Genomic DNA, 26,069 nt, shown 5'->3' with positions numbered 1-26,069 from the left:
AATTTAAAGAACAGGTCCTAATGCTAACTAAGTCGCTGATGTAGCTAGGTGACATGCCATGAATGGCTTTAAAAGTAACAGTGAAAATTGTAAAATAGATACGATAAAAAACTGTCAACCAATGAAGATTATAGAGAACTGGCGAGATACGGTCGTACTTCCTAGTGTTCGAAATAAGTCTTGCCGCAGTGTTCTGTACACGCTATGGCTTACAAATCTGATATTTGGGCAGCCCATAAAGTAAACTGTTACAGTAATCTAGTCTTGAGGTCACAAAAGCGTGAACTAATGTCTGAAGGCATTCCTTTGACAAAAATTTTGAAATTCGACGGATGTTATGAATATGATAGAAACAGGCTTTACATATTTGGTTAATACGATTGTTCATGCTTGGCCCCCAAGTTTCTAGCATTTAGCGAAGGATCAATATTATGATCACCAACTTGCAACTTGCTCAAGGGGCCAAGTTTATCGAGGTACTGTCTAGTCCCGATGACGAGAAATCATCAGTTTTATAGTCATTTAGTAGCAACCTTTCATCAATCAGCCATTTCCGTTAGTCACGAATGCACTGCGTGTCGTCCACGAAACAGTGAACTTGCGGGAGGTGATACTCGATAACCTTAAACAGAATTTTTTGCTTTTGCTAAACACTTTATGTTCCTGGCGTACGGTCGGATTTTCAGTAGCAGGCCTAGATCGCGCAAAATTCGGATTTTATCTATTTTAAAGTTTTTTGTTTATTGTTGTCATAGTGATATCGATTTTACTAAAAACTACATTTTGACAAATGTCAATTCATAGTCAATCACTGGTGAAAAGTTTGTAGCGATCAGACAAGGAAAAAATCACTTTTAAGACGATTGAAGAACATCGGTATGGTCTGCGAAAAACTGTATCGTATGGGAAAAATATTATAAAATCAATTCGACTCTTTTCCTCGGTATTTAATGGTGCTGATCGATCGTTATTCTCTCCTGACAGGAGAAGTTAGTTCTATAGGCCTTTTTCAAAAATACCATAATACTTTGTGTTGTCCGTCCAGAATTTTGCATAGGCACTTGTCTTTAATTTCCGGGGCGATTGTTAGTCCCCGTTGTTTTCTCGCTAAGAGAAATGACTGTTTTTAAGAATTACGTTAGTCTTCTTTTTCGAATGCAGTGACATTTGTTAACTGTAATATTAGTTTAGTGATTTTATTTAACTGATTTTAACCGGTAATCCTATGATTTTTCTATTGTTATGGTTTTGCGTGATCATTTCAACTTATGATCATTAGATACCTTTTCCTGATATGAATTCGGTGCGAGACAGGTGTCCCATTTTGGTATGTTTTCACAGTGACACTTCTTATCAGACAAGTATGTTTAATTTACATTTCCTAAAAGGGACAAAGCCCTATTTATATTAAGAATGTTACACAATTTGACATTTTTGACCTCAACTTCACCTTTTATCCGTATTTTCCAGGAAAAGACTACCTTCCTTAATTTTGACCATTTTTAGAGTTATTTTTCTCGAACTCTCAACCGAATTCATATCAGCCAGTAGTTTCTACGTAAATTAAAATACAGTCGAACCTCCACGTGCGACCACCTCCCATAAGCGACCACCTTCCCAAAACACCAAAAATGTTCTCAGTCAAAGTCTTATACGTGTCATACGAGATGGGACAATTTGTGCTACAAATAGCACAATTGGCTATTTTGATGGAACCAACCCCATCACTAAAGAAGGTATCCAGTTACGGTCTCCTACCCCGATTATGGCTCCTGTTGATAACCATCAAATAGCCAAATAGTTCATTGAGTTGTATGATTTTATTTCAGCTTTTTATTTTTACTTGTTACTACGTAAAGTTATAACAACTGCTGACTGGGCAAATCTGGGTCGCACCCTTACAGAATGAACTGGCAGCAGCGGTACTCGAAGCGAACAGCGGAGTCGCCATGACTACCCTGCCTGGTGAGGTGAAATCTGGCCAAGAACTTTTCTTTTGCGCACTTTACGTCTTGTCGGTCTAAAAACATGATGGGCGCATCGGACTTTGCATCCCAAGGTGTGAGCAGGTCTTCACACTGCACGTGGGCGCCATTTAACCTGGAATTGATGGCCTGCAATTGTCAGAATAAAAAGAAAAGTTTTCATGGGTTTTGATTATCCAATCCTCGCAGAACATGCATGGGCAGCCAGTCGGGACGACGGTAGACTGCAAAACAGTCGGTTTTTTGCTCAATTTCGGTTTCAAGTGTAGCTCAAGAGCCTCACACGCTCTCCCCAGTCTCGCTCTCCGTTTTATTGTTTATGGAAGGAAAAAGACATAAGGAGCCAAGTTCTTTGCAAATAAAAGTTCAGTTTTAGTCAAGTTTTCATTTTTTTGAAAAATTTTAGACTGATTTTTTTAGTCGCCTGTTCGACTCAAGACAGTTGTTATTGCTCTCATTCTAGCCTGGGACAAGGTTCTGGATTGACGGAAAAAGGAAAAAAATATAGGCGGGCGAAGCGAGGCGAGCGGTAGTCTAAAGAGGGGAAAGGGTGGCGCTGCCCTTTTCTCCTCCCAGTCCACCGCTTCGCTCGCCGATTTTTTTTTGCTTCGGTGTTTCACCCCGTTTTTTGCCTTTTTCTCCCACCGTACAGCCTGGTCCCAGGTGATCACAGGTCTATCATCTAATGTTTGTGTGGCGGTGGACTCAGAGCGATTTAAAATGCATGACTGACCAGCTCGGTTCTGTAAAATTTTGCTGCTTCACTAATTTTTGCTCTCACCTTGATTTCTCGGTCCATTTCGAGGATTTTGGTCTCAATGTCAGCCTGAAAAACATCAAGAACATAATACCAGATTAGTAATTCAGGAGGTGACTTTCAACAGGCATCGCAGTGTTGCCTGTAACCCCAAAGAACAATTGCCTAATCTCATTTTGTAAGACGAAAACATAAACACAAACAGATTATCATCACACCATGCCAAAGTACTTTTGAAAGCGTTTTTTTCTTTTGAATGATTACAGTAAAGGATTCCGTTCTGACTAACCCAGATTTGCATGCCTTATGGTTACTAGTTGAACGCGGACTTAATTTCAAAAAAATTCGACGGTTGAGGAAATAAAACAACTAAAGCGTATTACATTTCGCCGTTTCTCCTCATTTCCTGATCTCCTCGTTATTTGTTTAATCATGTCGTAAAACCTCGCCTGATTCTCAGACGTCCGAGGTCGTTGGTGTCCCCTTCGAGAGAAGCGAAGGGGCCGCGAACTAGTTTTTACCATTCATGTAGTCACAAGGTCTTCTTAAGATCAAGAAGAAATGTTTTTCACGATCCACAGGTTGAAGCCGCAATTGAAACTAAACGCGTATTAAATTGCCTGGTTGTTTGGCTAGCAACACTGCATTTTGCTATTTGCCGAGGAATCAACAGTTCCGCTCTTGTTACAGCCTTATAAAACGAAGACATTAACTTTATCATCTAAAAATTATTGTTAGCAAGTCTGTTATTTACGGAACCTCAAAAATTTGTGTTGATTTATACTAATATAAAATAGTACTTATTTTGGGCGCTATGTCAGTTTTAGCGCGCAAGTAGTAATTTTTTGCGATTTTTTGATATCGAAGAAAAGCGTCCGTTTACACAGGCGATTTGTTGCGCAAATATTGCTACGATTTTTGATGCAAATAAGGTGCGATTTGCAAATTTCGCTTGCTGTACTATCCCAGAGGAAAACGAGAGATCACTCGTAGGCTAAGCGAACATTAACCTTAAGGTAGATTTCCACTGTCGCGTAATAGTCCAGTTTCGAGTTCACTATGACCGCTGAATAAAAGAAGTGAAGACGCATTTTTTACAGGGTTAGCCTCCATCTGAAGTAAATATATTCACAAATTCCAACGAGAAAAAGACCTGTTTATTACTCAGTCTATTTTGTCTATTCAAATTTCAAACACTTACTTACCGGAATTTCTGAATATTTTACTTCCGAGGCTAACCCTGTATAAATGTGTCGTTAATGTTTGTATGCAGCGGTAACTTTTAATTCGAAACTGGACTATTCTTACGTAGGGAGCTAAGCAACGATGATGGCGACGACAACGGTAAAAACGCAAGAGGTTTAGATTGGCAAAAAAACAATTTTGCTGGCACACCACGCCTTTTTGAGCATTTCTTTGCCGTCACTGCACGACTACAACGTGGAACGTCCTGAGGTTCACGTTTTTTGAAGGACGTGGACACAAGACAACGACTGTTGGAGCAGCGCAAATTTAATTTTTAAATGACTCTTTCGTAGCCGCCCCCGTCGTTCTTGCTTAAGCTCCCCAATGAGAAAAATCTTAATGACAGCTCCTTTTCAATAGCAGTAACTCTAACCGCGTTACCAACCTGTGATGGCCCGAAAGTACTGGTCAAGAAAACCAACAACGCTATCGCAGACAAGCGAAACATCATTATCATCCAGGTTACGTTTGTTCAAAGATGGAAAATACACTGCAAAAATGAAAATAATTTAAAGCAATTTAGTAAAAACTGGATGTAAAATTGTCAGAAATAATAAAGACATTTTACTTCTTTTGTTAAGTCCAAACAAGTGAAGATCAGGAGTTAGATAAGTTTGACTGTTTGCGACATCTATTTCAGTCTCAACTTGAAATCCGTTTTCTTCCTTTGTGTCCATATGTACACTGCAATTTTCTCAAATTTTAATTTGTTTGGTTAAAACAAGAACTGGGGGATAGTAAATGAACAAAGGCAAATGGTGTACCCCCTTTATACTGAAAACTTTATAGTCAATCAAACGCAGTTTTTATCCAAGTATGAAAGTTCAAAGCGAGAACAATTTGAAAAACCTTACCTCAAAGAGAGGTACTCAAGGCCAAGTCTTCTGCTGTCGTGTTGCTGTATAGCACTGATACAGTGTGCGATATCTCCACTTTTGAATCTGTTTTATTCAGTATGAAGGACGTGGCTAAAAGTTCTAAACGTTGATTGGCTGGTTGGAAACTACGGCACTGGATTGGTTTCCCGATCAACTGTATGACTGTATTTTCCCAATCGAGAGGCAGGAAACACTGTTACAAATTCAAATCGACCCCAAATTTCAAATCTTTTGTCAGATAATTCAAGAATCATGCCGTCTTTACCGACAAAGAGACGAAAGCTTACGTGCTGACAAAATATTCTGTGTAAACAAAGATAGTGAGAGGAGGAGTGATCATGTCTGGTGCACGAAATAAAAACGCTCCGTGCAGCACGTTTTGTTATCACCGCCATATAGAATAACTGAAAGCACGAAAGATTTGGCCATTTCTTATTGGCTATTGAGTACTAAAAATCAACATGATCACCGAGATGTATTTAATAAACCTATAATAGCTCATTTTCTATTACAAAGCACATATATTGTAATTATAATACAGAATACTCGGATGGGCGCGTGGAGATATGAAATTTACTATCTTAGTAAAGAAACAGTTAATATCAAAAATAAATGAGTTATTTAAACCATTTTCTGAGATGTTTTGTGCTTTGGATGATAGACGTCGAAGCGGTGATGAAAGAACTAAGTTTGGCGCGAAAATTGCAAATGACATGGCAACCGTTGATTGGCTGAAAATAGATATCAGAGCACATGTGTTCTGGTCCGACATTTCTCAGTGGCCAAAATCCCTATAAAACACCGTAAGTTTATGTAATAAAAGCATTTGTTGTGTTTTACTTTCCACTAAAGTCCACTGAAATCCTTACTGTTTTCGAAAACTGTTTTTTGTTGGTTTCCTTTTGCTAAGATCTCATTAAGCTCAGTTAAATTCATTTTTCAATTCATAGCCCTCGGAGGAAAAATAAAGTTTCTTTAATTATGCTATCATGTGTTATTTCTATTTCCAATCACGGTGTTGGCACACATGACTCTTAACAAACACAGTTGGTCTATCCGTTCATTCTAATATTATTTTATTGTAAACACTTTGGGCAAACATTTCATTTTAATTACTCACTTCAAGGTCTTCAAGGTTATGTTATTTTCACCCACCTAAAAAGAAACGAACACATTTTCAGAATTTTTATGTCACCAAATAACTAATGAAAAGTTTATAAATCTCTGCCGACATTCTCGATTTAATGTCCCTGTATGAATGTGAGACGGTTTAGATGAGTATTCTATCTTTAAGAAGATTTATCTTTTAATGGTTATTGGTCTATTTGATGTAGAAGTAGGTCAAATACAGTGAGCTTCTTGAGATGTTTTTAGCAGTTTCACGCTCTTAAATCTCGCGGAGACTTTCGGCGTTACTAATTCATCCAACTTTAAATAGATTTCAAATAATTACGTTCTAATTCGCTTCGCTCAAAGGAACGTAAATTATATTTTCCTATTGAATGTAACACATACAAAACAAACAACGCTATTTGATGATTGGACGCACAGGCATTCCAACCAAGTGAGAAATAACAAAGTAAAGAAGATAAAAGAAAAATATTACCGCGAAAAAGCTGATTATCGTTGTCAGACTTGAAACGTTTCGAAGAAACCAACTTCGACCTTTCAGGATTCTTCCTCTTCTTTTCCGCTGCGTTTTTCGCTTTCTTGAGGCGTCTCTCGTCTTCGGAGAGTGAGGTGAGGTCGTCTGACTCATATTCTTGAACAACCAACCAACCGTCCTTGCTGCGGTCTGCACTCTTTATTTATTTCTGCCTCTTGCGAATAATCTGTTCAGCTTCCTGCACCAAAGTATTTACCTGACTTGGGTCATCAGCGTTGGCCTTAATTCTGGAGAGAAGACTTTGTTGCTTGGCGTTAAACTCGAATTGCTTCCTGTTACCTTTGAATTTGAATTCCGAGGCGGACTTCTGTATTTTCGACCGACCCTCTTTTAGTTTTCCTTGTGCCTCAAGTTAGTATTAAGATATCCTTTAAACAAGGAAATACTTCATCAACCAGCTCTGAACTTTGTGGTTTAGGGTTCGCTGAAGAATGTTTAGGTTTCGATTCCTCTACAACTGACCGTTCTCTTGGCTCCTTCTTCTCTTGGTACAAAATTAAACCTATTTGTTTACCTTATTTGAGCGACCGAAGCAGTTAAGTTGTATCAGAAACCTATCAGTTTCTGAAGTTATTCTTTATTCTCTGTATCGATAAAACATGTGTCAGCGACTTTCAACGGGTATGTCCCTTAGGAACAATTTTCTGCATTCATTATTACTGGGCTGCCCGGCAAGCCCAGTCATAAAATGGGTTTTCGGTCGTCGGTGTCACAAAGTGGTCATCCGAGGGAGGGAAAACACGAGGGTCTGGTACGTAGAAACGATGTTCTCACAAATGGTTTCATAGGGTTTTCTCTTGCATGAACCCTTGCACGGATACTTTTTGTACCTTGTCTGCGCTCCCCCTGAAAAACCCACAAGGCGTTGCGAACCTGAAGAAGGCTATTTGCGTTGTTCGAAGCTATTCGACCATGGGAGTAACTCTATAATTTTTTTATTGTTCGAGTTTAAGTCAGTTAGATGATGTTGGCGCTGGGAAACTCAGAGAAATGCTCGCGTTGCATTCAAACCGACACGCCGTTCACGGTAGGTTCACACTAAAAGACTGAAAAGATGACTGTGAGCTTCAGGTTTGGAACGCCGTGGCTGCTTCGTGAACTATCGATCGATGTAGTACATGAGCAATTAAGAAGCACAATTTATGAGCAAAGTCCCAGGGGCCCCACTCACATATTTTAATGACAGGGGGGTCCGAAGGATTTTTTTGGGTCTGACATTTTGGCCAAAAGGGATTTTTTTGGGTCTATGAAAGACGCCGGGATTTTTTGGGGTATTGTATTTTTCATGAGCTCAAATCAAAAATAACATAAGCGCAATTTATAGTTTTGTTTTTGACCAAAACCAAAGTTGAAGTTGGCATGTTTTAGCTTTCCAGAATATAAATAATAAAATTTGCTGATGCAAAAACACTGAGGGATTTTTTTGGGTTTGCTAAAAAAAGTAGGGATTTTTTTGGGTAGACAAATTCTGAAGTTGTGATTTTTCTGGGTATAAAATATGAACCTCTGTTGGACCCCCCCGTCATTAAAATATGTGAGTGGGGCCCCTGGGAGCAAAGTATTTCACCAGTTGACGACACTATGGCTGAAGACTTGATTGTAAGCCGTAATAGTCAGTGAAGCGAACAACTCAGTTGCCGATGAATGGCAGATGAATCCTGATGTGAGGGCAGGCACGTCCATAAGCGAGGGACGTGACAACTTTGCCATGTTAGAAGACTGGCTTTTCCTTTACATATTTCCTTCTATTTAATGCAACACACGCCACTTTGGAGATCTAAATTTCGGATACTGAGGATAAAGAAGACACGGACAAAAATAGGAACTCTGAGAATTTCGCACACAACTTTAAAGCTTCTCCTGGACATCCCATCCGGGAGCTTCACAGAGAGCGACTTGAGGAAAATAGGAGCTATTACTGACAAGGTTTGGTGACTGAGTAGAGCATACAAGTGTAGCCCACGTCGAGGTTTCAGGGGGTTTGCTTTTGTTTGTATTGTAGCAAGGTGACATGCCATGAATGGCCTTAAAAGTAACAGTTAAAATTTTAAAATAGATAAGATAAAACAATGTCAACCAATGAAGATTATAGAGAACTGGCGAGATACGGTCGTACTTCCCAGTGTTCGAAATAAGTCTTGCCGCGGTGTTCTGGACAAGCTGTGGCTTACAAATCTGATATTTGGGCAGCCCGTAAAGTAAACTGTTACAGTAATCTAGTCTTGAGGTCACAAAAGCATGAACTAATGTCTGAAGGCATTCCTTTGACAAAAATTTTGAAATTCGACGGATGTTATGAATATGATAGAAACAGGCTTTACATATTTGGTTAATACGATTGTTCATGCTTGGTGAATTGTCAATAATGGCCCCAAGTTTAATCATGGACAAAAGTCTTGGGACAGTTGTACAGTTCGAACGCTTTTTAACACACGCGAAACTGTATCCGCGCGCTACTAACACTGTACGTCCCTATCCCCTCCCCCACCCCACAGACAATGTTGAAACCGTCAAGGCACAATTCCTTTGATCTTTCAACATTGTACTGGGTGGGGAGGGGGGAGGGGACATGGATTTTTAAAAAGACAGCACTGCTTTTTGCGACAGAACTTGTGAAACGTATAGAATTGAAGTAACGTGCTGACTGTCCCAAGGACTTAGCATTTAACGAAGGATCAATATTATGATCCAACTTGCAGACTCAAGGGGACAAGTTTATTGAGCTGCTCTCTAAGGTCTCGATGATGAGAACTTCAGTTTTATCGTCATTTAGAAGCAACCTTCCATCAATCAGCCATTTCCGTGAGTCACGTATGCATTCCTCCATAGCACGCAGCGCCGCATCTTGTGCGTTATCGACACCTGCTCTGAAACTGAGGTACAGCTGCGTGTCGTCCGCAAAACAGTGAACTTGCGGCAGGTGACGCTCGATAACCTTAAACAGCAAGGAAGTGTCAATGACGAACAGCAAGGGTCCTAGACAAGAACCCTGAGATACGCCACAGTCAAGTGAGAACTGTCTAGAAAGCGACCCATCGATGGAGACTTGCTGGCTCCGATTCGACAGATATGAGCTGAACCAGTCAACTTGACCGATCAAACCGTCGCGCAGTCCTATTACAAACCTGGTAAAATGTTATCTAATGCTCGGTGGGAAGGAACGTTGCCCAAAGGGCGACGCATTCGGAAAGCGAAGCCTTTCGAGTGAGGCGCGAACTGCCGAGTAAAAATAGAGACAGTATTATTTTCTGTAAGCCGATCTTGGCGTATTCAGGAGCGTAGCGTCCATATACGTACATACGGCCGTGCGTACAGCTGAAATCTGGAAAAAATCTATTTCATTATTTCCTGAAAGTATTTTTATTTATCATTAAATCGGGATGACTGATAAATATTTCGCACTATATTTCGCACTGTCTTTGTGTTAGCTTTTCCATTATCCGTTTTATTAAGTGGAGTGAAATGGATCCGAATGTGAAGCCACAGATCTCGGTTGATACTTTTGACCATGACAACGCCCAATTCTATTCCGGAGACATATGTAGCTCTCATAAAGTTGTTGATTTATCCTATTTCAACATGCACAACTGAGCGTTGCTCCCGCATAATGAAGAGACAGAAACCTCCTTTACGAAGTACCGCCAAGGGAGACAAGAGATTGAGCTCTCTTGCAATTCTGCCCTTCACAAGAGCAAAAACATTAATTGATAAAGTTGGCGTAGTAAGAGAGTTTGCCCGTCTGAAGGGTACATGTCTCGTCCATTGCTTGTAAACTCCTTGATGGCGTCACTGTTTTACCCTTTTTTCCGTATTGAAACACTGTACCTTACCCTAAGTTGTGTTTATATAACAGGCGAGCCCGTTTACCGAGTTCTTGGCTGGTTGCTATCTCAGAACGCCAGCCCGCCTTCCCATATAAACCATGTTAACCATATTAACCATATAAACCAAATTTTATTACCTTAATAAAAAAAAATAACGGTATTTTCCTCCGTTTTTGTTTACCAAAAATGTCCTGCGAAAAACGCTGGAGACTGAATTTCCGAGACCCTAATAGACCCCAGACTCTCCTAGAGTGGGGCGCCTTAATATATAGTGGTCACTATAATTGTTCGTTTGACTCCCAATTTCAGTTCTGCTAAGATAAGAGACTAAGGTCCTTTTCAAGTAATAAACTTAGATTAGATTTAGTAAAACCCACTTTTTATCGTGCTGATTCGGCCGTTGCCTTGACTACTACTGACTTCTACTGATTCGGCCTACGCCTTGATGTCTCAGTCAATTAACAAAATAAGATCTAAAAATTGAATAAATAAAAATAGTAGTTTAAATTTTAAAATGTACTATACAACATTACAATGATAAAACTATTAAAATGTTACATACTAAAATACAAAATTACAAACCCTACAAGATAGATACTAAGTTATGATGATAAAAATGCTGAACTAAATAAGTGTGTTTTAAGCTTTACTTTAAGACATAGTTAGGAGAGGAGACTGGTAATGAAAGCCGGCAAACATCAACTGATGACCGTGCACAATCCTTTGGTTTTCGTCACAAATTGGGACTGAATAAATTAATGCGATGTCCCTACCGGTCACTCGAAGTCCAAAATGATAGGAATGCTATTGAACGTTATGCACAATCCGAGGTCCAAAAAAGCTGACAAAAACATATAACAATGACGTCCGTCGGGCTTCATAACCATTTCCACTTTATTAGCTATGTTTAAAAGCATCAACAGACTTTGGCACACCTAACATCAAATGGCAAAGCATTTCAGAGCATTGGAACGGTGCAAGTGAAGGACCTATCGCCAAGTGTTACTTTGGATTCGAAACTAGGATAACTACGCGTGGATTCATTTGCAGCATACACGTATGGCTGTCGCATTTGCCCGCTTTTTTTTTAAAGCCTAAACACAACAATAAAAAATTTCAGCGGGCAAATGCGACAGCCATACGGGTATGTTGCAAACGAATCTAAGGGCCCCAAGGGCCTTTTTTTACATGGAGGCGGGGGACCCCAGGTTGGTGAGATAACCTGCTTAGTTTGGGTAACCCACCTGTTCATATAATCTCTCATATGGTCACCCCACCTGTCATATAAATGATGATGAAATTAAAATGAGAGATTATATGGACAGGCGATTACCCCACCTAAGCGCGTTACCTCACCTGCCTGGGCCCAGTTGCTCGAAGCTTGGTTAGCGTTAACCAGCGTTTAATACCTTGACAACTTATTGGTTTTGATACTGCTTAACCAATGGTTAAAGCTAACCATGCTTTGAGCAACTCAGCCCTGGAGTCCAACATCTCCATGTAAACAGGCCTTAACTGAACGACAGTGACACGTAACAGTAACTACAGTTACTGATAAACTTATGATCCTCTAAAACAACAACAAACACTATTAGATAAAACCCAATGGTTTGTTATTTACAATTAAAATATTTCTAGCCTTCAATAACGGAATAAGCTAATTAAAATAGTCCAAAACATGAAGATAAGATATTTAGAGTCATTAAGACAATGCTCGTAATGTTAACATGGAGGTGGGGGACCCTAGGGTGGTGAGATAACCCGCTTAGTTGGGGTAACCCGCCTGTCCATATAATCTCATATAGCCACACCACCTGTCATATAAACGATGATGAAATTAAAATGAGAGATTATATGGACGGGCAAATTACCCCACCCAAGCGGGTTACCTCACCTACCTGGGGTCCCCACCTCCATGTAAACAGGCCCTACGTCAAAGATTATCACTTAACGACGGTGACATGTAACAGTAACTACAATTACTGATAAACTTATGATCCTCTAAAACAACAACAAACACAATTAGATAAAACCCAGTGGTTTGTTATTTACAATTAAAATATTTCTAGCATTCAATAACGGAATAAACTAATAAAAATAGTCCAAAACATGAAGATAGATATTTATAGTCATTAAGACTAATTTTAAAAAAGTGCTTACTTCCTGTCATTCTTCCATTGATCAAGTCTGGACGTCCTGGTTCTTCGAAAAATGGATAGCGCAAGCCTAGTTCCCAGTCGTCCTCGGCGATTTCGGATGTGACGTCACCTGTCAAGCTTTTGGTTCCAAGCCTCCTCTGGTAACTCGCATAGCGCGAACTGGCCTGGGTACGAGGCTGGCTACTGCAGCTCTTAAATATGTCAGTTGGGGAGACCAATTGCGTTGTCTACTGGGTAAAACTTTATCTAGTGTATACACAGGTAGCCCAAGCTCGAAATATGAGCATCGACGAGCATCGGTATTGTTGCGTAACATTCAAAATATAAGGATTTGTATGGGAAAAAACCTATCGTTTCTGTGACCTACGAAAATGAAAGGATTTCGATAAAAAACAGCTTACATAACTTAAAATGTGTGTTACGTCTCTCCTGTGTGGTCCACGGGCCGATTTATGGCCGTTTTATGGGTTTTTATGTAAACGGTTTTCTCTCTAGTGTAGTAGGAGGTAAAGGTAGGTATTTAAGGCGCACACGAGCCAACGGCCCAAACAGTCAGGCCGGAGCTTATAATAGACCTTTTTACCTATACGGCGGCCATATTGAATTTATTAGATTTAAGGAGCATTATGGGATGCCCAGGGGGCGCTCGCTGAGTATTGACGCGCGCCTTTCGGGAAAAAAGAGAACTTCAATGTATATTTCTCGGGAAAAAGGCAATCGTTATTACATCCAAAGACGGCACAACGATCTTTTTTTCTCATTACAATCTTTCTCTAGGAAAACTTAAAGAAAAATTGGCCCAAAAAGCGCGCGTAAATACTGAGGCAAGTATATGGGATCGTGCTAATGCCCCCTGCGCATCCCATTACACCCCTTAAATCCAATTAATTCAATATGGCCGCCGTATCGGTAAAAAGGTCTATTGTCCCGGTTTCCTTAGCATGAAGCATGCCTAGGAGTATTGCTACTCCCCGCTGGACGGGATGCTAGTCCATCACAGGGTTACCCCCCCCCCCCCCCCCCCAGCAGTATGTCGCCGGTACAAATTTATACACCTGGATGAAGAGAGACAAAGTGGAGTATATATAAAGTTCGTTGTCTAAGGAAACAACGCGACGGGCGAGGCTTAAACTCTCTAACTCCAGATCCAGAGTTCGAGTTGTTAACCGCTCGGCCACACACGCCTCCACAAGTATAACAAGAACTGCTGATTAACATTAGTATAGGTAGTAGCATGATTTGTAGTGATATTTGGCATAAATACCCAAGTGATATTTCGAAAATGTTAAATGTATTTTCCGAGTGAAATATGAGACAATTTTGAAATATCGCGAGCGGTATTCATGCCAAATATCACGTACAAATCACGGTATTATTTTTTTTATACTACTTCCTGCAAAAGTTTCGTAATTTTCACAAGTACGTATTTCAAATTAAGTTGAAATACCACTGCTCTAAGCCAATCAAATTGCAATAATTTCTAATGTAGTAGTATGAAGATCTGAATACATTCAATCGTACAGTCTTAACTACATTTGTGTTTACTCCAAGATATTCCTTTGGTAGTGTATGGATGTGTTTTTCTGTTCTGTGCCATCACATACCAGCAATCGACAAGTTCTTGGTCATACTTAAAATCAATCTTCTGCGTAAATAACATGTTTTTAAGCTCAGAGCCAAACACCCAGCTCAAATCTGCCAAACTCAACACACATAACCCTCGAAGCCAATAACCATGGCAGGGAGTCCTGTTCTCTGGGTAGTACCAATTGACCGCACCCCGTGTGATGAACTCCTGTTGCTCCGGCCAGGGCACTCCCCCCGGCACACCCGGGTGACGGAACAGAGTAGTAAAAAACGATTCATCGACAAAAATGGTGTCACTTAACCAGTTTAAGAAAGCTTTGGCGGTTTCATCGTAAACAGCGTACTCGCAGAACTTTCTGGTTCCCGCAATAAAAGACGACCCCTTGTAGATTTGAATTCCTTGCGGGGGCGGGGTTTTCACCTTCCCTGTATTTGCCCATTCATAGGCATCATGGCCCTCTTTACCTTTAACTATTTTTACTTCAAACACGTTGATTGTACGCAAACTTGTGTAGTTATTTGGCTTGCAACTTTCTGCATTCGTTCGCCCATTCAAGGCTTTTAGCGCCTGCACGAGACCTTGATTGGAATATAAGGGAAAATCTTGGCCACATAAATTAAACAAATAACGCCAACGGACAGAGCTTTGGAGCAAGTCCTCTATGCAGTTTAACTGAGCTCGAACTGTAGAAACATGAAGATATATAACTTTTATCCTCTTCTTTGTAACAAAAACATTTGGCAAACATCTTGCGATTTGTTGTATGGCGCGCACAAACACTAGAGAAGAGGTAGTGTCGATGTTGATGCAATAAATGTTTTGTGGCATATAAATAAACTGAAGCTGTTTTACAAACAAACTTGCGCCTTTGTAAAGTTGTAGGGCATATGCCAAGGGAAAATTCCGCTCCTCGTCACTTGGTTCAGACGGCGGAGAAAAAAGTGCTGAAATTTGTCCACAGTTGAGCTGAGAGAATGTTTTGAGAATGTTGTAGTCGGAGATTTCTTGGACTGATTTGGGAACTGGGCGTGTGCCGTTGCTGATTAGAGAGAGGTCCTCCTCGATTCGACGAGAACAATACTCTTCGGACGGGAACTAGACAAAAAGGACAAAAAAAAGTCTTTATTCATAATCATGAAATAAGCAATTGACTGTGATGAGTTCTTGTAGTCTATATATTTAAATGTTAACTCTTTTTAAAAAGGCCATCGCTTAGTCTGCGTATTTTTGGCAGGTTTTTTTTAAAAATGTTTTATTTTATTTTTGGCAGGATTCGTCACGAGCAACTGCTTCGCCAGTTGGCTGTAAAGCCGCGAGGAGAATGGGGACGAAATTAGACCCCACTAACGCGCCCGTCACGCAGTCGATGCAGGCAATATATCCGTTCCCATCTTTTGGGAACCCTTTTCTTGTTTCCCGTAATCGCAAACACGAACAACGTGAGTCCATGCTCGAGACCACGATTATCCGAAATAGCAATAGCGACCAGAGTAGCCAGAGTCCGTAATGTCAACCTTCAGCATTTTTTAAAGAGGACTAGAAAAGTTCGCGCCATTTTTTAAACCAACCAGGAGTCACTTTCTTGAGCCTGCCTCCGCCAAGGGCTTTCCAATGGCTTTGCGGACAAGCGAGAAGCGCGGGAGGGGGATGATGAGAACGAGCGCGGAGTACGAGCAGGGAGTGATGGGAAGGAACAGTGATCGCGAGCGACTGGGGAAGAGGCAATGTTTGAGCACCTGCTACCGCGCTTGTTGGTGCCAATTACACGTATTTGATCCTAGTTCTGATTGGTTCTTTGGGTTTTCTTTGTCAGCTGTGATTGGCTAAAGTAATTACTTTTACGTTACTTAACTCTGTATGTAACCTTTTATAATATATAAAAATATTTTTCTTGGGGGTAACGCGTTTTCCTTATTTACTCGAAAATTGCGCTTCGCAGTGAATAAACATCTCCCTCAATAAGAGCCACAGCTTCCATTCAAGAAATTTACTAGGGCTATTGACTGCTCTTTCAAGTGAATAATGGTACAGGCAATTCATACTCACTTTTGTATGAGAAGGAGATAAAAATTCCTTGGGAACTGGCGGAAAGTGGTCATTTTCCCTCGTGGTGATCGTTTTTCTGCCTTTTATAAAATACAAATGAAACAAGATAACGAGCATCAAAGCCCCAACCAGCCATAGGATGTTTCTGCGACAAAGCCTTAGTATAACTGCTGCTCCTCTTGTCATTCTGTAAGGATATACATAAAACGAATGCCATAAGAGCTTGATATCTTATTTAACCATTTTAACACAGTTTTGTTGACTTTGATACAATACTGAACAAATATTCCTCGAGCCCGAATGGGCTCTGAGTCAATAGCCCATGAGGCCGAAGGCCGAATGGGCTATTGACTCAGAGGCCATGAGGGCGAGAGGAATAATTGTTTTTGTAAAATCCAACTAGTTGGTACAAAAATATCCAGACAAAACAACTTTATCTAGCAAAACGCAATTCAGCCGCCATTGTTTTGGTTTTCAAAGTCGGCGCTTTTCGCTACTAGTAGGCTATAACATATAGACTAGTAGTAGCTTAACCAATCAGAACATTAAACGCAGCATTAATTGATAATAGACCACTAGGTGGATTTTACTAAAATACAATACAATACAATCGTATATTTACCCACGTATCGTGTCTATCGTCTAATGAGCTAATAAGCTCGTTCAAAATATAATCATAAACACTGATATAATAATAAACATAGAAGAGTTACAGCGACTTTCGTATGACCTTGAAAAATGGTTTCGCTAAGTGTTCGTTATTTTCTTTGTCAGCCAGTGGGTGAAAAGATCTCTCTCTCTCTCTCTCTCTTCGTTTTCCCGCCAAAGAAAACCCTAATAAGGGGAAGGCATTGTGCGATTGGCCAATCGCGTTGCAGTATGACGTCAAAGCAAAGTATCGGATGATTTCTAGAAAGTTCTCGGGCATGAAGTTTTTTCACTTGAGCGTTTGCTTAACCAACCAGAAGCCACGCACGTTTGTATCCGTTCGATAAACCAATCAAATTGCTCTATTTCCGTTCGTTCGTTGTTTCTGTGTTTTTCGCCCTCTTTCATTTCAAGGTCACGAAAATCGCGCTATTCCATTTTAACCATTTTAACGAAAGCTACTGAGAGGAAGTATATTTAGCGTTCGCAGATCTCAGTAATATATTTCTCATACAAAGTCACCGGCGCGTCACGTATGGTATGTCAATTACAACACACCCTTCCCCCGTAACGCGAGTTTGGGCCACCTGTGGTAAGACAAATGAACCACTCACCCTTCAACATGATCCGCATTCTTTTATACTCTTCCGGTCCAAAAACACAGCCTGTTCTAAATGCTAAGTACACCCGGTTCAAGACTCACGATCCCGGAAAACATAATCTGTCACGGTCACATACCTAGCCTTCCACACAGGCATTTTTAGGGGAGCTCGTATTTCTTCCCTGAGGGACGAAATACGAACTCCCCTAAAATCGCCTGCGTGGGAGGCTATCACATACCCAGTCTAGACCAAATAAAAAAAGTAATCCCCCGGAATTCAATACACGGGTAAAACGTTTGTGGGGAGGGACGAAATACGAACTCCCCTAAAATCGCCTGCGTGGAAGGCTATCACATACCCAGTCTAGACCAAATAAACAAAGTAATACCCCGGAATTCAATATACGGGTAAAACGTTTGTGGGGAGGGAAGAAATACGAGCTCCCCTAAAAACGCCTGCGTGGGAGGCTATCACATACCCAGTCTAGACCAAGTAAACAAAGTAATCCCCCGGAATTCAATATACGGGTAAAACGCTTTCTATATAGTATATTGGCTTTTTGAAGTGCCCTTGAGGCTATAAACACTTCGTATGAATTCTTTCAGTTTTGTATATACTTTAGAGGGTAAGTAATTCGAACATTTCGCTACTGGTTGACGTATTTATTAAATCCCAGACTCAAAACTCTTACTAGGCCAGGAGAAGACATCGATAAGCACAGTAAAATGACAGACTAATGATAGTCAGTAGTTCATGTATGACCCCATGAAACCCTATACGATAAGGCCCAATAAACAAAGTAATCCCCCGGGATTCAATATACGGGTAAAACGCCTTCTATGAAGTATATTGGGTTTTTCAATTCCCCGTTGAGGCTATAAACGTTTCGTATGAATTCTCTCAGTATTGTATATACTTTAGAAGGTACATAATTCGAACATTTCGCCACTGGTTGACGTATTTATCAAATCCCAGACTCAAAACTTACACTAGGCCGGGAGAAGACATCGATAAATACAGTAAAATGACAATTTAGCGAAGCGTATAAACAACTGATTAAAAATTAAACCCCGTAAGATAACACTGGTTATAACAATTACATAAACCTCTTTTTGTTTTAATTACGAAGCTAATTTGAAAACAGACAGAAGCTATTTTTGAAATAGTCAAGGACGTCACGATTATCCTCGATGAAATTGCTGAAGAGTTAACAAGCGAATTATAAATCATTGATCATTTGACTGAACTAAACGAGATTGGGTGAGAACACAAGAGTTAAACTTAACTTTTCCCGACTCTGTTCCTGAATCTCGGCTTACTACACAGACCCAAATATAAGAAAGCAAAGCGACTTTACCTTAACATCCGGAACACAGTTGCTGCCATTTTTCGCATAAAGAAAGAACTCTTAAACAATCCACTTTGACAACTTCACGTTGTGTTGACAGCTAAAATGTTTCGATTCATTTACTACGCGGATCACCAAACCTTTTTCCGCGTTCAAATAATGCTACGGCGACTCGGTATTTTTCAGTTTCCACTGACGTCGACTGATAATGAGAGGAAAGCATTAGATGTTTTGCTAGCGATATTAACCCTTCATCAAAAGGGTGCCAATAATCACCTATATGGAAATCATAAAGCAATTGACGTTATATCGAAAAAAAAAATTGTACCACTTCGGTGAAGCGAAGGTACTGCGGAGGCTTCATTTGAATGCTATAAACGCAACGGAATTCGGCCCACAGGCTTAAAATTTCACCTTCTGAGCGTCAGATTTCACATGTAGTTTCACGTGCCTTTTGATGACCTTTGTTGTAAACAAACCCCTAAAGTTCGGACATCCGTCCTCTGCCACATAACTGTTCGCGTTAATTTATAAATGTTATTTCCCTTTCGCTGTTTGAAACTCGAAAAGTTAAAGGTTCCAAAATGTCTAAGCAGAAGAATAAGAGCGATTTTAAGGCCAAGAGCATGGTACTACTTGTAAAGTCTACAATGAGAAAATACTGGGAATTTCCGAGGCTTTCTTCGTTGAAAGGATGCCGCTAAGAGCCCGGCTATACAACATCAGCCAAAACAGCCGGTCTTTTACACTTCAAAGGCTCTTCCGCGAACTACAATGCTACATGACCGCAAATTTGTATGGCTCTTTGGGAAAGTACGTGACTGGAAAAAAAACTGTTTTGTGTGTGCCATCTCCGGTTGGCTAGCCCCGTATCTGCAAGTACAGTCGACTCCCGATAACTCGAACCCTCGCTAACTCGAACCTCGCGCTAACTCGAACCAAAATATTTCCGTCATACATTCACTGTAATTTTACCCTCGGTAACTCGAACCCTCGATAACTCGAACTCCCGCTAACTCGAACCAATTTTCGTTTCCTGTCAAGTCATTTTCTATATAATTTTACCCTCGATAACTCGAACCATGTTTTGAACCCTTAAAAAGTCGGGAAAAAAGCCGTCTACGGGCGTCCGAAACATTGAATTTTGGATTTCCTATTGACGTTTTGTAGGAGTATAGTTTACTAGTGGAGGCTGATGTTGATTGTCACAGGCTAACGTGAAGCAGCTTTTCTTCTCAAAACAGTAAAACCCATGCTCTATTTAGGCCATGTTTTGTTACGTTACCTTCTAATTTATAATCTATACTAGAAGTATCTTTTAATTTTCACCTGACATTTCTGCAATTAAATGTGATTAACATCTTCATTATGAAGTAAAAACTGTTTTTTACGTTACTTTCAGCTATTTTCTTCGAACTCCCGTTAACTCGAACCTTTTTCCGATTTCCCTTGAAGGTTCGAGTTATCGGGAGTCGACTGTAGTGGGTGGAACGGACAAGCGAGAAGTGCAAGAGGGGAATGATGGGAAATATCTCCCCCTCCCCCCCCCCCCAAAAAAAAAGTGATCGCGAGCGACTGGAGACAAGGCAGGGGAACGGCCCACTTCTCATCTTTTATCGGACTGACTTGGCCCATCCGTTTGTCTCATAAAATTTGAGTTTTTTTTTTTTTTTTTTTTTTTTTGAGTTGTGTATTTGAGGCAGGCTGGCTTGCTTTCCAAGATACAACCAGGATCTCGGTAATAAGCGGGCTACATGTAGCCTATTTTGAAATTATGACCGTAAACTGATCCTTACGGCAGGAAAAATGACGATAGGAAAAATAATGAAAGAAAAAAAAACTAACATGGTGAACTATATTTGCCTGATATTTCTGTTCTTTATTTTTTCTATCACTCTTCCTGCCGTAACGATCAGTTTATTGTTGTAATTTTAAAATTTGGTACTGAGGATTTTACTGATCCGGGTCTACAATATAAAGATCTGGCTGACCCTCACTGGTTTTTTCGTTGTGGTTGTGCCTTCACAAGGGAGTTTCCACGGGTAGCCAAACCTCGGCCACACATCGGCACTGTTGCGTAACGTCCAAATTATAACGACTTGTATGGGAGAAAAAGCATTTGTTTCTGTAGCCTACGAATATAAAAGGATTCAAATAAAAATCGGCTAACCTTGCTCAAGTTGTGTTTCTTCTTTCCTCTGTGGTTTCCGAACCGATTTATGGCCATTTAATGGTAGTTATTGGAACCGTTTTACTTTCTGGGGGCTTATTTGAGTGTGAGTGGGAGGGGGAGGGGGGTGGGCGCTTATTAACTTTTTCTGCCTGTACCTTATTCAAGGTAGGCGCTAATTCGAGGTTGGGCGCTTATTCAAATAAATACGGTAGAGCCATTATAAAACCTAGCATAAAAATAGCCTTTTTAACAGGTTATTTTTAAGTCAGATAACTTAGCTGTATAGATTTTCGATTTTAGAATTTTTTTTTCAACTTAATTTGCTTGTATATACGTTTTAAAATAGCTTATTAGATCCGGAGTTGGTGTTTCGAGATGTTCGAGGTGTATACTTGTGGAGGAAAAGAACCGCTCGGCCACACAAGCCTCCACAAGTATACCGTAGGAACGACTGATTAATATTAAGAATAGCCTGCGAGCTAAAAATCGTAAAAAGTACACGCGCCGAGAGGCACGCAAGAGGAGACGCGACAGCGGGGACGCCCCTCGCTGCTTCGCCGCTCACTCGCGCGTTCCGCGCTCACTCAAATAGGAGATCTTGCTCGCAGGCTATATTACGAACTGAGTATATTCAGTCGTACACCCTCAAGCACATCTGTGTTTTCTCCAAGATATTCCGTTGGTAGCGTATGGATGTGTTTTTCTGTTCTGTGCCATCACATACCAACAATCGACAAGTTCTTGCTCATACTTAAAATCAATCTTCTGCGTAAATAACATGTTTTTAAGATCAGAGCCAAACACCCAGCTCAAATCTGGTAATCTCAACACACATATCGCACGGAGCCAATAGCCATAGCAGGGAATTTTGTTATCGGGGATCCACCAATTAACCGCATCCCGTGTGATGAACTCCTGTTGCTCCGGCCAAGGCACTCCCCCTGGCACGCCCGGGTGACGGTACAGAGTAGTAAAAAACGATTCATCAACATACATAGTGTCATTTAACCAATTTAAGAAAGCTATGGCTGTTTCATTGTGAACAGCGTACTCGCAGAACTCTCTGGTTCCCGCAATGAAAGACGACCCCTTGTAGATTTCAATTCCGTGCGGAGGCGGGGTTTTCTCTCTCTTTGTATTTGTCCATTGATAGGCGCCATGAGCCTGTTTTCCAGGATCTTTTTTCACTTCATACACGTTGACTGTTCGCCACCGTGTGTATCCGTTTGGCTTGCAACTTTCTGCATTCGATCGCCCTTTTAAGGCTTTTAGCGCCTGCACGAGACCTTGATTGGAATATAAGGGCAAATCTTGACCACATAAATTAAACATGTAACGCCAACGGACAGAGCTTTGGAGCAAGTCCTCTATGCAGTTTAACTGAGCTCGAACTGTAGAAACATGAAGATATATAACTTCTATCCTCTTCTTTGTAACAAAAACATTTGGCAAACATCTTGCGATTTGCTGTATAGCGCGGACAAACACTAGAGAAGAGGTAGTGTCGATGTTGATGCAATAAATGTTTTGTGGCATATAAATAAACTGAAGCTGTTTTACAAACAAACTTGCGCCTTGGTAAAGTTGTAGGACATATGCCAAAGGAAAATTCCGCTCCTCGTCACTTGGTTCAGACGGCGGAGAAAAAAGTGCTGAAATTTGTCTACAATTGAGCTGAGAGAATGTTTGGAGAATCTGGTAGTCAGAGATTTCTTGAAGGGTCGTTTGAACTGGTTTTGTGCCGTTGCTGATTAGAGAGAGGTCCTCCTCGATTCGACGAGAACAATACTCTAAGGATGGGAACTAAACACAGAAAATAAAACAAAAATCTTTATCCATAACTAGACTCACTGAAAGGCGACTTTAACTGGGCTGCCATAAAACTGATACCAATTTAGGTTTCTGGAAAACTGCCCACCTACCCCTCCCCTAAGCCATTATTTTGCCCTCAGTGAGAAGTTAAGTGTTTATGTTAGCTTAGGGGAGGGGTAGGTGGACAGTTTCCCTGAAACCTAAATTTATCCAAAACTGTGCAGCGGCCCCCTCCCCTCCGAAAAAATCGCTCCTAGATAAAGACAATGAAGACACATTTCCACATTTCCACTCGTCCAGAGTTAGCAACGAAAAGTACTCGATTCTTAGTTCACAAGACATTATATTTCTTTCATGTCAACGCAGACATTTGTCTCCATTACGACTACTGTTGCATACATTTGTCATAAATTAACGATAATGTGTCTCTTTTGCCCAATCCATTCTGATGACGCGTTCTTTGTTCTTCTACCCGAGGCAAAAGCCGAACTTTCAAAGTTCTCGTTTGTCGAAACTCGCTAATGCTTTTAAAACATCAATCACGCTTGTTGAATTGGCGGAGACACATGAATTAGGAAAAGCATAACACCCGATCCCGCACACTGAATACCGCAAACAAAAGCAGAAACTCTGGGCCACATGAGAACAACTATAAGTTCTAGGATGCTAAGTCCCCAAACCTTGTACTAGTAAGTAACTTGCCTTAGTACTCTATTTCTCTCAAGTTGGTATTTGAAGCTTCCGGTGAACCTTAGTCTCCCTCGCAACCGTTTTTTGGATGTCACGCAACGGAGCGTTGCGTGACATCCAAAAAAAACGGCTGCGAGGTAGACTAGGTGAACCTTTGCGTTCGCAAAGCTGCGAAGCCTGGTCCCAGTTCCTCTCGTGAGTTCGTACATTTGGAGCAACTGTTCGCCGATTGGGCACAATAATACAAAACATTTTTTGTGCCCAATCAGAGGCCGGCATCCGTCTGAATTTTTGGAAATAGCCCGGTGAGAGTCGGTACCCAGGGGCTCTTTCGCCCGTACTTGAAGACTTTCGTCGTGCCCTTTCTCCCGACCCGACTGGCTGCCCCTGGGTCTCCGAGGATGGTTCCCAGGCTACTTCGACTTTATTTGCCCTCTCGCCAGTGAGGCTATGAGATAACCTTGAGTACGAAATTCTCAAAGTTCCTGTTTTCGTCGCATAAGATGAGATAAGATAAAGACTTTATCGGACGAGTCTTCTTTATCCTTCTCCGAAATTTAGACCTACAAAAACGCGTGTGTTGCATTAAACAGAAAGAAATCAATCTTCAAACAGACTCTGGAAAGGCTTTATGGATGACGCAACGCCCTCTGGGTAACTGCGCTGGTAGTGTGTATATTTTGACGGAGAAATCTACCCATTTTATGAACTTGGGCGTGACTTGAGGCAGCCCAGTTAATGAATCAAATCGATCGACTGGGATAAGTTCTTGTAGTTTATATATTTAACGGTTTATCCTTTTAAAAAAGGCCATCACTTAGCTTGCGTATTTTTGGCAATTTTTGGCGGGGTTCATCGCGAGCAACTGCTTTGCCAGTTCGGGTTTCTGTTTTGGGGCTGTAAAGCCGCGAGAAGAATGGAGACGAAATTATATCCCGCTCACGCAAACTCCCGAGAGAGTCGTCGAGGAGACGGCTGAAACTCAGGATAAGATCCCGCCAGCCACGCAGTCGATGCAGGCTATGTATGCATCACAAAAAATCAGTTCCCACCCCCTGGTGACACCTTTATCCTTGTTTCCCGTTTTTGCGACATGAACAACGTGGAATGGAGCAAATTCACATGACGTCTAGGCCTTTCCCGATTGCGCTGAGCACCTTTTGAGCACTTTTTTGAGTTTGGAGCACTATTTTGCATTTTGAGCACCCTTAAGCACTTTTTCGCACCTTGGGCAACATTTAAGCAATATTTCACATTTCGAGCAAATTTCGAGCAACATATGTCTTTTAAAACATTTTAAAGCAAAAACTGTGTGTCGCTCGCAACGAGAATCGTGTTCCAGGTCATAAATTTGAATAACTAATGATGTTGTCAAGAATAAAAGACCGTTGTCATGGAAAGGCACGTGGACTTATCCTCACTGAGCGTGAAAACAGAAGTTTCTGATTGGCTGATGTATCATGCGTGTGTCATCTCAAATTTCTAAATCATCTGATGCTAGCACTGCTGAATTTATTTACAATTCGTAACCGGCTTTAGTTTTTTAAAAATATTATTGTTCTATATTCTATCAACCTTTCGTAACAACCTGTCAAATAAGACTACGCAAAATAGATTGTTAATTACTTCAGTAAAAATTGACATATTTACGAAAAGCTAAGAGGTAACTGTTCACAACTTTTAGCACTTTTTGAGCACTATTTTGAGATTTTGAGCACTTTTTAGCCATTTTTGCCAGCACTTTTTTAGGATTTTACGAGCGCAATCGGGAAAGGCCTAATGACGTCGTAGCGGCCATATTGGGTTCCAAAACAATGAAACGACCTCCATGTTGGTTTCCTGTGAGAGATAAATCTTCTTCTTATGTAAATACTTCCTATTGTTCCTATACATTTGCATAGATGCTGGTCACGTGAGTGAAAACGCTCTATATCGAACTGTTTTTAAGAAAAAAAAAACATCTTTCTTGGAAGTAAAACGTTCACTGTATTTGCTCGAAAACTGCGCCGGTTCGAGCGTCCCGAACTCGAGACACTGCCTCAAATAAGACGCTGCCCCTTAATTTAAAGTGGAACAAAATTTTATAAGGGATACACTGCTCTTTCAAGTGAATACGGAGGCGATTGATACTCACTTTTTTATGCGAAGGAGATAAAAATTCCTTGGGAAGTGACAGGAAGTGGTCATCATCCCTTGTGACCGTTTTTATGACTTTTATAAAATACAAGTGAAACAAGATAACGAGCATCAAAGCCCCAACCAGCCATAGTATGTTTCTGCGACAAAGCTTTAGTGGTGTAAATGCAGATCCTCTTGTCATTCTGTAAGGATATACATAAAACGAATGCTATAAGAGCTTGTTATCTGACTTACCGTATTTATTCGAATAAGCGCCCAACCTCGAATTAGCGCCCATCTCGAATAAGCGCCCATACTAAAGGCAGAAAAGGTTAATAAGCGCCCAGCCTCGAATAAGCGCCCAGCCCCTCCTCCTCCCAATCAAACTCAAATAAGCGTTCACCCCCATCCCACCCACTTGAGTGAATAAATTCTAATAAGAGACTTTCCCGAGGACGGAGTTTTCTTCAAAGTATTTTACAGAAATCTTGCTTTGTTACTTTTCGCGTTTTGTTCTTAGCATTTATTGT

The 26,069-nt window shown here is 40.7% G+C and overlaps 3 protein-coding genes across 3 annotated transcripts; all 3 read right to left on the bottom strand.

Annotated features, from left to right (window-relative positions):
- Window positions 1–1,801: 1,801 nt before the first annotated feature.
- Window positions 1,802–4,942, bottom strand: LOC140925117 (uncharacterized). Its single transcript, XM_073375072.1, has 4 exons — window positions 4,842–4,942; window positions 4,373–4,477; window positions 2,767–2,811; window positions 1,802–2,114 (listed from the first exon to the last, which is right to left on the bottom strand). Exons 2-4 carry the CDS (start codon window positions 4,442–4,444, stop codon window positions 1,899–1,901), a joined length of 333 nt encoding a protein of 110 aa, XP_073231173.1. The 5' UTR covers window positions 4,445–4,477; window positions 4,842–4,942; the 3' UTR covers window positions 1,802–1,898.
- Window positions 4,943–13,896: 8,954 nt separating this feature from the next.
- LOC140924239 (N-acetyllactosaminide beta-1,6-N-acetylglucosaminyl-transferase-like) lies at window positions 13,897–18,799 on the bottom strand. The gene is made up of 3 exons (XM_073374269.1): window positions 18,756–18,799; window positions 16,149–16,335; window positions 13,897–15,197 (listed from the first exon to the last, which is right to left on the bottom strand). The coding sequence occupies exons 1-3, from the start codon at window positions 18,791–18,793 to the stop codon at window positions 14,040–14,042; spliced, it is 1,383 nt and encodes a 460-aa protein (XP_073230370.1). The 5' UTR covers window positions 18,794–18,799; the 3' UTR covers window positions 13,897–14,039.
- Window positions 18,800–21,400: 2,601 nt separating this feature from the next.
- Window positions 21,401–25,826, bottom strand: LOC140924671 (N-acetyllactosaminide beta-1,6-N-acetylglucosaminyl-transferase-like). Its single transcript, XM_073374703.1, has 2 exons — window positions 25,556–25,826; window positions 21,401–22,722 (listed from the first exon to the last, which is right to left on the bottom strand). The coding sequence occupies exons 1-2, from the start codon at window positions 25,739–25,741 to the stop codon at window positions 21,565–21,567; spliced, it is 1,344 nt and encodes a 447-aa protein (XP_073230804.1). The 5' UTR covers window positions 25,742–25,826; the 3' UTR covers window positions 21,401–21,564.
- Between the last annotated feature and the right edge of the window lie 243 nt (window positions 25,827–26,069).

Source organism: Porites lutea, chromosome 14 (genome assembly GCF_958299795.1).
Source record: "Porites lutea chromosome 14, jaPorLute2.1, whole genome shotgun sequence".
NCBI classification, from domain to species: Eukaryota; Metazoa; Cnidaria; class Anthozoa; order Scleractinia; family Poritidae; genus Porites; species Porites lutea.
This window is presented reverse-complemented; position numbering and strand designations above follow the sequence as displayed.